Source organism: Rhagoletis pomonella, unplaced genomic scaffold, assembly GCF_013731165.1.
Source record: "Rhagoletis pomonella isolate Grant_MI unplaced genomic scaffold, Rhpom_1.0 Rhpom_scaffold_00005, whole genome shotgun sequence".
Classification (NCBI taxonomy): Eukaryota; Metazoa; Arthropoda; class Insecta; order Diptera; family Tephritidae; genus Rhagoletis; species Rhagoletis pomonella.
Genome location: NW_023458559.1, coordinates 49433180 through 49446814, shown reverse-complemented (window position 1 = coordinate 49446814; position 13635 = coordinate 49433180). Strand labels below are relative to the sequence as shown.

General features: G+C 36.5%; 3 protein-coding genes across 6 annotated transcripts; 1 reads left to right on the top strand and 2 right to left on the bottom strand.

Moving 5' to 3' along the window:
• Window positions 1-648: 648 nt before the first annotated feature.
• Window positions 649-4816, bottom strand: LOC118739111 (myb-like protein I). Of its 4 annotated transcripts, none has more exons than XM_036470250.1 (5): window positions 4207-4816; window positions 3990-4134; window positions 3217-3863; window positions 3010-3160; window positions 649-2944 (listed from the first exon to the last, which is right to left on the bottom strand). In XM_036470250.1, the coding sequence occupies exons 1-5, from the start codon at window positions 4520-4522 to the stop codon at window positions 1576-1578; spliced, it is 2628 nt and encodes an 875-aa protein (XP_036326143.1). In that variant the 5' UTR covers window positions 4523-4816; the 3' UTR covers window positions 649-1575. The 4 variants fall into 4 exon arrangements, with proteins under 4 accessions (XP_036326143.1, XP_036326142.1, XP_036326146.1 ...); XM_036470249.1 differs by having other exon boundaries at window positions 3007-3160; window positions 4207-4815; XM_036470253.1 differs by having other exon boundaries at window positions 3007-3160; window positions 3217-3800; window positions 4207-4815.
• A 583-nt stretch (window positions 4817-5399) lies between these two features.
• LOC118739109 (guanine nucleotide-binding protein subunit beta-2) lies at window positions 5400-7753 on the top strand. Its single transcript, XM_036470247.1, has 7 exons — window positions 5400-6050; window positions 6241-6456; window positions 6550-6779; window positions 6852-7053; window positions 7148-7277; window positions 7351-7437; window positions 7499-7753. Exons 1-7 carry the CDS (start codon window positions 5982-5984, stop codon window positions 7603-7605), a joined length of 1041 nt encoding a protein of 346 aa, XP_036326140.1. The 5' UTR covers window positions 5400-5981; the 3' UTR covers window positions 7606-7753.
• A 42-nt stretch (window positions 7754-7795) lies between these two features.
• LOC118739110 (ER membrane protein complex subunit 8/9 homolog) lies at window positions 7796-8749 on the bottom strand. Its single transcript, XM_036470248.1, has 2 exons — window positions 8419-8749; window positions 7796-8356 (listed from the first exon to the last, which is right to left on the bottom strand). Exons 1-2 carry the CDS (start codon window positions 8614-8616, stop codon window positions 7946-7948), a joined length of 609 nt encoding a protein of 202 aa, XP_036326141.1. The 5' UTR covers window positions 8617-8749; the 3' UTR covers window positions 7796-7945.
• Window positions 8750-13635: the final 4886 nt, after the last annotated feature.

The following is a 13635-nucleotide window of genomic DNA, read 5'->3' as shown; positions in this document are numbered from 1 at the left end:
AGTAGCGTGGAATGACTGTCAGTAGCAAACGCCTTTGACAGATCCAACGCTACTAGAACTGTTCTCTCACAGGGGCGGTTTCGGTTTAGGCCACGAGTTACATATCTGAGTGCTTCTGGCGTTAAATGCTATTGTTGTGCTGCACACTTTATGGAACCCATGCTGAGCCTCGCTGGGGTCAGGTGGTTCGTATTGCGCGGGAATAGCAAGGCCTCAAGAGTCTTCGCTATCAGGGAGAGGAGGGTTATCGGACGATAAGACTCTCCCTTGTTGCCTGGTTTCCCCGACTTCAGCAGTGAGCTTTTTGGCTCGTTACTGAGGGTGGCTCTTGACCGAGAAGAAGTCACAAAAAAAAACATAATGGTAGAGACATTGCCGTCTGTGTCCCCATTAGGCAGAGGCCGATACTGATTTCAAGAATAAGCCGGACCTTTCGTCGTCGACCCGTGACCTAATTTGATGGGATTTTTTCTCACATTATTAATTATCGCCTTTCATGGGTGGAACAATGCCCTAATTACCTCTTCTTTCTACGCCACTGATATATTTTTTTTAATTAATTGAGTTAGTAATAAAACTTAAACTTTAAAAATAAAATTATTATTTTTATGTTTAGCTAAAATCTTTATTTACATAAAATGTCTATTAATTTATAGTTTTACATGTGCTTAACTTCGTAAATATTTATGTTCATACGAATTGCCTAAAAAATCTTCACCTTATCTACAAATTCAATACAACTCGAAAAGTGTTTCAAGTCGCTTCAAAAACTCTCTCAATGATCAGTGAACTGAAAATGTCGCTTAGGCTAAAAAGGGGAATTAAATAAGGTTTGAATGAAACTTTATGCAATTTTCGAAAAATCTATGCAAATTTTCAACGGACATATGTATGTACCTACTATACATTTAATTAAATAATCAACTCATTTATTGATATATTTTTTTCATAATTAAGTTGTAACTCAATCAGCCCTTGTTGCAGGGCCCTAAGTGGCTAATTGTTAGAGGCGCTAGACCAGAAAATAAATATATTCGTATGAAATTACATTTTCATAATAATATACGTTTTTAAACCTAAAGTTATGCGTAAAATATAATTATTTTGGCATCTTTGAATTTTTATCGTGTTAAAAAATTTAGGTAATCAAGTTAAAGCTAAAGTGATGCTTAATGAAATCCCTCTAATTGCTTAGGTTATAAATAATTATTCAATATTTTCTGCGTATTTAAAAATTAATATTTAACAGCATTGATATATATGTGTGCTATTGTTATTGAAAAAGGTCTATACTGCCATCAAAGTGTATTTTTTCTATTTCTTTTATATACCTTTTTGGAATTTTCAAGCTCATGCGAATGCCAGATCAAAATTGATTAGTTCAATTAATTTTGTATTCTTAGTCAAGGACACACAATTCCAAATTCAAATGTACAATAGACGAATAGCCTTTTCTTTCTAGAAGTTCAATAGGTTAAACAAAGTAATTACTCGCTAAAATTAAAATCAACTACATAAATGACGCATAAAAAGTCTACTAAGAGTATACACCAAACGTAAGGATGCCCATTTTAGCTAATGATTTCGCAGCGTCTCATTGATAACGCGCAGTATATCGATCTGCAGGTCGGTGAATGCCACTGGTGACATTTTTGCATTGCGTATTTTCATTGCAACTGCTTTGAAGAAGGCGCCCACCTCGTCATCGCCCACATTTTCAGTTCCTGCTGTTGAGTTAACAACTGAGGTTGAGGTAGATGTAGCAGCTGCGGCAATTGAAGTAGCAGCAGCAGGAGCGCCACCAGCACTGCCGGCAGTACCACTCAGTGTGGTGGTAGTAGCTGTTGTTGGCGAATTATTTGCCATACTACTACTATTGCTGCTGGTTATCGCCTGAATATTGATGCCATCCATGCTGAGTGACGAGCCACTGACACTCATTAAAGCCGCCATGGCACAATTTCCACTCAAAATGTTAGCACTATTGTTGGTGGTTAAATTTGCGGTGCTGCCATTAACCAAGCTGTGTGCAAGAGTTTGTTGCTGCTGCAGTGGGGGTTTTATATCATTACTAAAGTCATGTTGCTGTTGCTGCTGATGCTGTTGTGGTTGCTGCTGCTGCTGATGTTGCATGATAGATTCATCGGCTGTGGTGAGTGTGGCAGTGTGCGTGTCTCCACCAACTCCTAGTGACAGCAAATGTTGTTGCTGCTGTTGCTGTTGGTGGTGGAGTTGCTGCTGTTGATTGAGCTGCTGTTGTTGGTGGTTGTGTGGTGACTGAATGCGTAGCGTGGTTTGTGATGATATCTTTAACAACGACTGTTGTTGTTGTTGTTGCTGTTGCTGCGTTCTTGTTTGGTGATGTTGCAGCTGTTGTATTTGTTGCTGGTGCTGCTGTAATTGTTGTTGCAGCTGTTGTTGTTGTTGCAGCTGCTGCTGCTGCTGTAATGCTACAGCATTTTGTTGCTCACTATTATTCTCCTTTATATCCTTGAAATCATGATCTTCCGCCTCTAGCTCATTGAGACATTCTTGTTGATTCGAATTTGTAGTTGCGTTGCTTGTCGAATTCGGCGTGTAATCAGGAAAGTGTTGTTGCGATTTACGATCTTCATCATCATCGTCGGCATCCATGACATCGGCGTCGTCATCATTGCCACCTGTATCGCTTGTATGGCCAATTATATAATGATCAATATCCATCTCATCATAACCGCTAACGCTGCTGCCACTAACAACACAAATATCATGCGCCGTTGAATGCAACTGATGTTGTTGCGTATGTGGCCCTGATAGCGTTGGTAATGCTTGCTGTTCCAGTTCGTGTCCCACAACTGTCGTGTCAACTGGCGAACGCATGGGCGAACTGTCAATCATGTGGTCATCTATGTCTGTGTCTAGCTCGCTTTTGGGAAGTTGTACTACATTTTTGACATCGAAGTCACTGCGAAGTGATTATTGTGTTATAAATTATACTATTTCTAATCTAAATAAAATTGATTTTACCACGCTTTATGTTTAATGAATTTCTGTAGAAAGTTAAGCGCATCGTAATGCTTCCAGCGTGGCAGTGAATCAGAATTTTCGCGATCTTTGAGTCGTTTATGTTCACGTATATATTGATCTCGCAGAGCCTTCCATTTCAAACGGCAGCGTCCGACTGTTAAATGGATATAAATTAAATATTTTAGGAATCTAAATAATATTTCTACTGACCGGTTTCCTCACCTGGCTTTTTCAACTTTCGTGCAATCTCGTCCCAAACTTCTAGCTTCATTTTTGCATTACGGTAATTTGGATGAAAATTATTATACAAAATATCTTCCTGTTGTATCATTCCAATCAAGTCTTTCTCGAAAAAACTTTCCATATTAAGAAAAGTGTGTATGGGATCATCATCCTCCTCGTCATTATGTGATTGGGTTTGATGCATTTGGCCTGCTGCCGCAGTTACGCTCTCGACCAATGCGCAAAGCATGTCATCAGCGCCCGAGTGTTGTTGTGAATGCTGCAGTAAATTGTTTTCATCCAAATCGCTGACGCTATGATGATTTGTCTGCATGGTACGAACATCTGTTGTACTCGTTGTTGCGCTTGTGGTAAGATAATTCCAACTACCACCGTGTTGCTGCATTACTGAATTTAGCTGTTCATCTGTGAGAGATGTTAGCAAACGTGTAGCTGTGACGTCATGTTTGTCATCTGTATCCAAAACATTTGCATCGGTAGTGAAATTGCAACTTGTCAATTGACCATTTTCGATTTTAATACTCGGCAGCTTGGTGCAATTGTTGTTACTACTAGCGTTAGACAACGTTATATTATCGGTTTTGGTAATTATGGTGTTGGCGCGCGGCCTATAGCTAAACAAACAAATAATTTAGTTTACGTTTATTAATAAGCCTACCTACTTGCTGACTTGCATGCATTTTGTATAAATAACTTAGTATAATCTGCTTTTATGTATCGTATGAAATATTAGCACTTACTTTCTCGACAACGCAAATGGCCGCAAGAATTCCAACTCTTTAAAGTACTTCCATTTAACATTGGCTTTGGTATTAAACTTGCTACGTTTCAGCTCGCGACAGTATTGATCACGCATGGCTTTCCACTTCGATTTACACTGAGCCTCTGCAAATTGTGTGTATAAATAATAAATATGTAATTTTCAATGCCAAATTTACTATTTTTTCATTCACTTACCTGACCAACCAACAGTTTCTGCAATTTCCAACCACTTAGCATCCTTGCGATGCGTATTTCGATAGTATTCGTGTTTGGGATTATACAGTGCCTGCTCTTGTGATACCAACGATATGAGCATAACCTCTTTAGGTATTGAAACAATATCCTCATGTAATTCGTGTGCCAAATCCGACATATCACCAATATTTACGATGTGATGTTGTTGATTTATATGATGTCTTTGGTGTTCCAAAGTGGGAGACTGTCCATCCAGCTGGACCTGCACATGCATTGTTGTAGTGCTACCTGTTTCCGTCAATGTAAGGGTCTCCATATTTGCACAAAATATCTATTTGCACACACCACTCCACTAACTGCACATTCAACGTATTTATTAGTTTAAATATTATTTAGCCATGGGATATATAATGCTTAGAAGTTATATTTGGGCTAAATGGGAAGGAACCAGAAAAACAAATTTTCCACTTTTTTTTTAAGAATAAAACGAAATGTCAAAAACTGCTAAACGTCAATTCATTGGAATTCATTGGAATGGACTACCGGAAGTCATTGGAATGCACTAGCGAAGTACAGGGTGAGTTAAAAACTTTTTTTTTTGTCAAATTTAGGGGTGGCTAGTGCTGCCAGATGATTTATTTGTTAGAAAGAAAAGTGTTGAAACACTTTAACAAATACTTCAAGCAAGTACCGTAAATATAAAAAAAAACGATAACAAAACGTTCTCTACGATTCTTTTCATTTTTTTTTTTTAATTTTTCCGTACTTTTAAGTCGCAAGACTAACAAATAAATAAATTAAATAAAAAAGGGGTTTTATGGTTTTCAAAACGGCTATTCAGCTAAAATGGGGTATATTTAAACCATTTTTGAACGGCAATTGGCTATCAAATCTAATGTTTATTCACTTCTCCATTTCAACGCCTGTTTATTCACTTCGTTTTTCATCGCGCTGTCGCTATTATAGAAGGGGTACTTTGATTCCAAACTACATAGTTTCTCCCGTCTGAATACATTTCGGGTTCGAGTAGGTTTAGAAAAGACTTCGTGTATTTCAGTTTAATGTTATTCAAATACTACCTGTGGTGAATTCCGAATAAATAATTGAATCTGCATTGCTGGATATCCACGAAAGATGGCTCCACATTTATCACGTCCCAGTAAAATTGGGAAAATAATACTCATCTTGGCAGACCTCTTAAAAACATAAAAAAAAAATTTAAGGGTTATAAATACCCGTTAAGGTTTCTATCCTCTACACACTTTCTCGAATAATTTCGGCCCCGTGATAAAACTACAGCGTACTTTAACTCATCTCTTGCAAAAATGTCTGACAGGAAATCCGGCCAATCAAACATTTGCTCTTTCGCGCAATTCTTTATTGGCCATGAAAACTGCAATTAAGAGAGCCGCCACAAGAGTAATTGCGATGAGAACTTTCACTTTCAATACACGCATGCACTCTCGCTTTTGAGTGCTCACTAAAATTTCAATCCAATTAACTAATTGCATTAATGTTTTTGTTTTTATAACGGCACAACATCATAACAGTGAAAATTTTTCAAAATATTTTTGTAGTTCAGTTTGCATGCAGACGTTGGCTTTGAAACGGCAGTAGCGGGCATATACTTAACGGTTGTTGACGAGTGTTCAGTGCATACACATTGCTTTGATACAAAGTATATTTAAAATATACATAATACAAATAAATAATAGAAGTTAAAAACATATTGGTTGCCTTAAAAACGATAAAAAGTAAAACCTCCCTCCGCCAAAATGCCAAAAATTGATCCGGAAACGCAAAAATTGCATGATGAGATAAATGGAATGATTCAAAAATTCAAGGTGCCGCCTAAAAATATGCAAAATAAAAAATGTATTGCTTTTGATAAAGTTCTAAGTTCGTAAATACAAAAGATGCGAAAGTACTTAGTTGCTACACCATTTCATTAACTTAACAAAAAAAAAAAAAAACATTTCAATAAAAATTAAAAGTGTGCTAATTAAATTAATTTTTCTCTCAACCAACATTCAGGATGACCAAAAAGCCAAAGCCGACTGTACATTGCAGGAAAAATGCGGCGATATGGGTGACGTGCCCAAACTGCGTCTCGCCTCGAAAAAGATTTTAAAGGGCCACATAAACAAAGTCAACTCTGTGCACTTTGCTGGTGATTCAAGGCATTGCGTTACTGGCTCACTGGATGGCAAACTCATCATTTGGGACACATGGACGGCCAACAAAGTGCAGGTGCGTATATTGATTTCACGAGTTGCATTCATACATACATATGCAAACATTGTAAAGTAATCGATTTATTGGTTTTATGTTTTTTTTTACTAGGTTATACCGTTGCGTTCGGCTTGGGTTATGACAGTTGCTTTCTCACCATCGGGCAACTTCGTAGCCTGCGGTGGTATGGATAATCAATGCACGATTTACGACGTTAATAATCGCGATGCTTCGGGCGTGGCCAAAATGACTCGAGAACTTTTAGGCTACGAAGGCTTTCTAAGTTCGTGTCGTTTTCTAGACGATGGACATCTAATTACTGGCTCGGGTGATATGAAAATGTAAACTGAACGCTGAAATACATTCAAATAATAAATCATTTTCCAATGTATACGTATGCGACTTACTTGCAGTTGCCATTGGGATCTGGAAAAAGGCGTGAAAACAATGGATTTCAATGGGCATGCTGGTGATATTGCTGGCTTAAGTCTTTCGCCTGACATGAATACGTACATAACAGGCTCAGTGGACAAGACAGCCAAACTGTGGGATGTGCGCGAGGATTCATACAAACAAATGTTCTTCGGGCATGAAATGGATGTCAATTCCGTATGCGTAAGTGGAACTTTATATATTAAAAAAAAAAACAATACGTCTGTATTTAATCTATATTCTGGTATAAAATTCTACTCTCATTTATTGACTGTAGTACCACCCCAGTGGTCAGGGTTTCGCTTCTTGTTCAGAGGATCAGACAGCGCGCCTATACGATATTCGTTCAGACCAGCAAATTGCTTTATATGAGCCGCCGCAGAAAAATACAGGCTTCACTTCTTGTGGTAAATGAAACATTATAGCTGGTCCCCAAACCACAACAAAAATTTCTATAACTATACTTTTCTTTTTCTACAGCGCTATCCACCAGTGGCCGCTATCTTATGTGCTCAGGTATTGAGGGCAACATTCACGCTTGGGATACCGTTAAAGTTACACATAATGGTAAGTTCTTACATTAGAAAAAAAATCAATGCGCTTAATTTCTACTCTCATTAATTTTCAGCCATGTTGCAAGGCCACGAAAATCGCATTACATGCATTGGTCTTTCGCCGAATGGTATGTGCTTGGCCTCTACTAGCTGGGATCAACAAGTGCGCCTTTGGTTGTAAATTCAGTCTTTTAGCGAAATTTATACTCAAGCGGAATATTAATAAGCAGGCGTGTGCAAATTTTTAAAATAAAATAATTATGTAAATGCTCAGTTAATAACTAAAGTTTAAAATACATAAATACGCTACAAAACGCGCGTTTATCATGCTACATATTTTTGACGTTTTTTATTAACATATTTATATATAAGGTTTTAACTTAATCCCATATTTATTTAAATATTTCGTATAAATACAATAAAACTGAAATGCATGGATACATATTTAAAACAAAATTGCACGCTATAGCTAAAAACCAACCATGAATACCCCCATTGAATTTAATACCTTTTTTATCCAATTAGTACATGGTCATCAGCTGCTTCAAGTTATGGTTGTAGTGTTGGTTCGTCCAGTCATTTTCTGGATTATCTAAATGGTTATCAAAGTCTACTATCTCACGCATAGCGCCACGCTGTAACAATTCTGATACTGTTTGTAAAGTGGCCTTTGACTGCGATAGTGAGAAGTTAGCCTTGTTCCAACGCCCCGTCTCACCACTACTGCTGAACACCTTTAGCGCTGCTTGTGTTTGGTTTAGTCTCATGAGCTTATTATCTACGATTACGAAGCAAGCATTTTTATTGTTTTCAAGTATTTTTTCTGCTATTTTGGCAGCGGGCGCCTTTTCTACACTGCTGTCGTAGAAATTCTCTGGTGCCACATAATAGCCGGCCAACAGCAAATTCTCGCGTTCGGCATAGGCGTCAACCTTTAAAATGTTTATTAACTAAAATGAAAAGCACACTTAACAGGGGGAAAATGAGTACATACCTGTGTAAGCGCTATCTCTGCCATAGGTGTAACGTAGAGACACTGATGGAAAAGTGGTATCGCATCCACTATTTGGACTGTATTGCCTTTGGGTGCTTTTTCGCCCAACAGCACGCCGTTCACGGCCAAGTGTGGATATTTGGCGGCATGGAAAATTATTTTGGCATAAGCACGTTCGTTGAATTGATATTCTGTCATTTTGGCAGCTCGCAAGCGTTTGTATTTCTTTCAAGAATATTAAAATACACGAAGGACTTCCGAAAAAAACACGTACTCTAATTAATAAAGTTCTAATCAGCTAATGAAATAAATTAATGCTGTCAAAACGTGACAGCTGTCACACGAATGCGATCGGGAATGAAGGTGATAGAAATGAGCCATTGTGAACAGTGTTGCCAACTCATAGGTCCCAAAATCCCATACCATGGATAACTAGATACGAAACACTTTTTCTCGTAAGTCTGCGTTCAAACACGGAAACTCGAGTTTCCTTTTATCGGCGATTTCTCTTTTGGTGTTGCCCTTTGCATTCACACACAGAAACTCTTTTGTACGCAATTGTTGTTGTCAGCTGTGAATCGCCAACTTGAATTACTCAGACGAACGAGAGCACAAAGCGTGTTTCCAGAGTACGGGCGACTCGGTACCCGTCCCCTTTCCTCGTCGCTCTCTCCCCTACAAGCTTCGAGTTTCCGCAACAAAAGTTTTCGTGTCTGAACGTCGACTAAGAGCGCTGTCAAAGTGTGTATTTTTTATAACATTCTCCAGTACACAATAAACACCAAAAAAATATTTCTCCAACCATGGAGAAATTCATAGTTCTCAAGTTGATATCCAACATCATTCTCCAACTCATCTCTAACCCACGCGCAGATACGTACAAAGTGATAGAGATACGAACTTTTAATTATCAAGTGAAAAACTAAAGCTATGTAGAGGGGCAAACTACCAACGAAACGAGTAAATAATCTTCAAAGTATCCTCAAATATTCTTGAAAGAAAATAAAACGCGAAGTGAATCAAGTGGCAAAATTACTGTCGGACTGTTTACTGTGAAGTAAATTATTGTAATACGATATTGATTAACTACATAATACAAAAGGAGTAATAAAATGAAAAATTAATATTTAAATTCATCTATATATGTCGTTTCAATCAGAAAGGTATACGGTATTTTACTATTTCAATTTCAGTATTTCAATGATATGTTTGAGACCAATTGGAGAATTACATTAGAGTTTAAGTTGAGAACTAGCATAATCCCAACTTGAGAAACAGTCCTTTTTTCATACAAAGAAAAATGCCCTTTTTGTTGAGAACGCTATTCTCCTCCACTTGAGGTACTGTTGAGAAGCAACGTTGGAGATTTGAGAAATACCTCAGTTCTCAACTTAACCTCAAGTTGAGCTCAAACCTAAATGTTTTTGGGTAGAGCCACTGTGACGAAAACATGTATGGGCATTTATAGAGAAATTTATGGAAAAACTTATGATTAAACACAACGAACAAAAGTTGCAATATTCTTCATATCTATTTTATATTTCAGTGTTTATATTGCCAGTAAAATCGCGTTTAGTTACAAATACTGTTTTATAGTAATATTAAAAAATGCGGGAAGAAGAAATCCAAATCAGCTGTTTATCTACCCAGGGTTTGGCAGTGCTGCCAGCTACGAAACGAGTTCCTGGGCGCGCTCTCATAAAAAATGAGAGAGCTTCACATCTAGTTATCCATGCCCATACTCCTCTGAAAAACGCCATGTTTAGATATCGCATTTTAAATTAGAAAATCTCATTTATGAACAGTGTTACCGCGAATCTTTTTTGGTCGTAGCCAAATTCCTTTAAAAAAGGGCTAAAAAGAGCTAAAAAAAGTCGTTGTGGCTAAAAATGGGAGCTAATTTTTTTTACTTACATATACATATATATGTATACACGCAAACATTTTCAATAAGTAATGGTATAGAAAAACAATGAACTCTGGAAAAAAGCTAATATTTTATCCAACCAAAAACATTTTTGTATACAAGGGGAAATATACGACACCAGCTTCCTGGCTCCATCAAGTGATTGTATTATCAAGCTCGAAGCATATAACTTACCAGCATGTCGACACAATCAGCCTTATTGCCAACTCCATGTGAAAAAATTGTTCCCATAATTTAACATGCAAAGCAAAAACAAATTGGGAAAAATTGTTTTTGTTTTCCTTTATAATTTTTGGGAATGTTTGTTCACATGAAAATCGCGAGAAGGCCTAATATTTATTTCTTTACAAATGAGGTCGAGGAAAAATCGAAACTGGCATATTTAGATATAATAATAATAATAGATTGGCGCTTACACATATGTTAGTCTTTGGCCGAGCTGCTCCTCCGATGTGTGGGGTGCGCCTTGATGTTGACACACAAAGGGGAGGGACCTACAGTTTTACGCCGACTCCGAAAGGCGATTGTATTTTTATGAGAAGCTGTTTTTCATAGCAGAAATATACTCGGAAGTTTGCCATTACCTGCCGAGGGGCAATCGCTGCTAAGAAAAAACTTTTTTCCTAAAGTTTTTTTTAGATGTTGCTTTGACCAGGGCTTGAACCCAGGCCCTGCGGAGTTTAAGCGCACAATGCTTACCACTCCATCACATTGGGAAACGAATTCATCAAGTCAGAGAGGCGGGCGTCGTCGTTGTCTCATCCGTCAATCTCGGGAAAATACAAATTTTCTGTGTAAATTATGTAATTAAGTTTTATGCTTTTTTAGCTTCGTCTTAAACTTATGTATGACTTCAAGTGTCAACAGTTTGAAACTTATCACATTAAGGGTTAGAGAGAAATTAGTTAAATTTTAATCAAAAAATGAGTTTGAATGTCCCATACCGTTGGAATACCCCATATATCTTTGAATGAAGAAATTCAACAATGACTGAAAAGCAAATACAAAAAAAAAATTTATATGAACCACAAAATTGTATATAGATAGAAATCTCATAATGGACGCAAAATCCCACGCGCCCTTTTGTGATGCGAAAATCCCAAGTTATGGGCGAAATCCCATTAGTTGGCAACAGTGATTGTGAATGCCAGTAGAAAGAGTTGCCCGAAACTCGAGTTTATAAAAGGGAAAAATTTGATAAAAATTTCATTTTAAGCATTTTGGCAGTCAAAAAGAGCTGTTCATGTCAGCTTAAAATATTTAGAGTAATTTTTAAATTTATTTGTGAAGAAATTCATAAAATTAGCAATATTTTTCAAGCCATTTTAAAAAGCGACTTTTAAGCTTGTTCAAACGCAAGTGCAACTCTGCGCTTCAGTTAGTTTCCGCCGCCATTTGTGAAACTGAGCGTCTATTTCCTTCCTGGTGGTTAAAAAAATAGTGAAAAATGTGAAACTCTTTTAAAATAATGCAGCAAATATAGGGATTAGTGTAAAAATTTTTGGAAGTAAGTATTTTCTTCCCGAAGTATATAGAATAAATGCATAGGCTTCAAATATGAGTGCAAATTTCACAACTGTTTTAGTGAAGTGAGTGAACTTTGCTGGCCAAGAGAGCAGAGATTGTAAAAATGCCTGAAATTGTGACGAAGGTAAAAAATCTGCCAACAAATTAACAAATCATCGATATTATAAGTATGGTAAGCTGTTTAAACAGACATAATAAAAATAAAGCAGTATTATCGTTGTTCAGTAACTCGGTTGCTGAACGCAAAGCCTCAGCGAAAAATGCTGACGGCAGTGCTGCTTTGCTTTCCCCACTAGATTAATTCAGTTGGTTTCAGCCGTTCCAAGAAGCCTTTCTGAGCTTCTTTAGTTTATAAAATCACACTTCTTTATGGTATTTGTTTAAAGTTCATATAAAATGTCGTTTATTGCATTTGTAATGCTACATGCATCATATAAACTTATACATTCGCTTAAATTGTAAATAGGAAAAGCCCTTCTATGTAGAAAGCAAACAGGGAAACACTTTTTGAAGTGAAACTTCTTTAGCGGCGGTTGGTTGGTTGGAGTAAATTGGCAAATTCAACGGAAATTGTACACCGAAATGGTGCAACGGAAATGGTTGGGACGGAAACAAGTCCTTCTTGAATGTATGTTATACATTTAACAAAACCTTGATAATAAAAGGTTAAAGAATAACACTTAGAAAAAGACCAAAAACAACAAGTAATTTTTAGCACAAAAAAACCGACTTAAAAAAAAAATATATGTATATATCTATATATTTCATAATCCAATGATCGGATCTAAACCAAATTAGTATGGGACCACCTCTGAGACACTACCTTTCCGCTGCCAAAAGAATTATTGAAATCGGTTGACGTGGTGCAAAGTTATGCGGTAACGTACATAAAAAAAAAAAAAAAAAATATTCCGACGAACTGATAACCTCCTCCTTTTTTGGAAGTCGGTTAAAAATGCGTAAAGATAAAGGCACAAATGAAGGCTAAGGTAAATTTAGACGCTTATATTAGCGAAAATTTGAAGGGGAATATGTAGATGAAGAAAATTATAAACGTAAAAGTAAAAACAAAGATAAATATTGAGAAAAAGATGAGGATGAGGATACCGATAAAAGTACAGATGAAGACACATTTTGGGATTCTCGGGACTTATCGATATAATAATAGATATTTTTATCGGTTCTGTTATCGATTTTGTTATCGATATTTTTATCGATTTTCTAATCGATTTTTGTTATTGAATGTTTATCGATTTTGTTATCGATATTTTTATCGGTTTTCCAATCGACTTTGCTACCAATAATATTATCGATTTTGCTTTCGAATTTTTTTTGTCGATTTTGTTATCGATATTTTCAGAGATTTCGTTTTATCGATTTTGTTACCGATTATTTATCGTTTTTGTTATCGATACTTTTATCGATATTTTAACCGATTTTGTTATCGATATTTTTATCGAATTTTTCTTCGATTTTGTTATCGATATTTTGCTGGATGTTTCTATCGATTTTGTTATCGATAGAGTATAAAGGTAAAAATAAAGATAAACGAAAACAGAATAACATAAATGTAATTAGAACGAACATGGGTAGAGGTAGGAATCTAGATAGAAAAAAGATAACAAATATAACTTTAAGCAAAAGCAGATGTATGTATGTACATATGTATGTATATTGGTTATGAGACAAAATAGGTTTGTAACGTAAGTTTCACTTCTCCAGTGTGGCCCAGGCGCACTTTCTTTTTTTTCAGACCTTGGGTA

What these genes read in the sequence shown, in the direction of transcription:
- LOC118739110 (XM_036470248.1), bottom strand. Translation starts at nt 8,616, where the DNA reads ATGACAGAATATCAATTCAACGAACGTGCTTATGCCAAAATAATTTTC. An exon ending in CAGAGATAGCGCTTACACAG is followed by an intron (nt 8,357 to 8,418) that starts GTATGTACTCAT and finishes AACATTTTAAAG; the next exon opens with GTTGACGCCTATGCCGAACG.
- LOC118739111 (XM_036470249.1), bottom strand. Translation starts at nt 4,522, where the DNA reads ATGGAGACCCTTACATTGACGGAAACAGGTAGCACTACAACAATGCAT. An exon ending in AGAAACTGTTGGTTGGTCAG is followed by an intron (nt 4,135 to 4,206) that starts GTAAGTGAATGA and finishes CACAATTTGCAG; the next exon opens with AGGCTCAGTGTAAATCGAAG. An exon ending in AAAGCCAGGTGAGGAAACCG is followed by an intron (nt 3,161 to 3,216) that starts GTCAGTAGAAAT and finishes TCCATTTAACAG; the next exon opens with TCGGACGCTGCCGTTTGAAA.
- LOC118739109 (XM_036470247.1), top strand. Translation starts at nt 5,982, where the DNA reads ATGCCAAAAATTGATCCGGAAACGCAAAAATTGCATGATGAGATAAAT. An exon ending in GAATGATTCAAAAATTCAAG is followed by an intron (nt 6,051 to 6,240) that starts GTGCCGCCTAAA and finishes ACCAACATTCAG; the next exon opens with GATGACCAAAAAGCCAAAGC. An exon ending in TACAGGCTTCACTTCTTGTG is followed by an intron (nt 7,278 to 7,350) that starts GTAAATGAAACA and finishes CTTTTTCTACAG; the next exon opens with CGCTATCCACCAGTGGCCGC.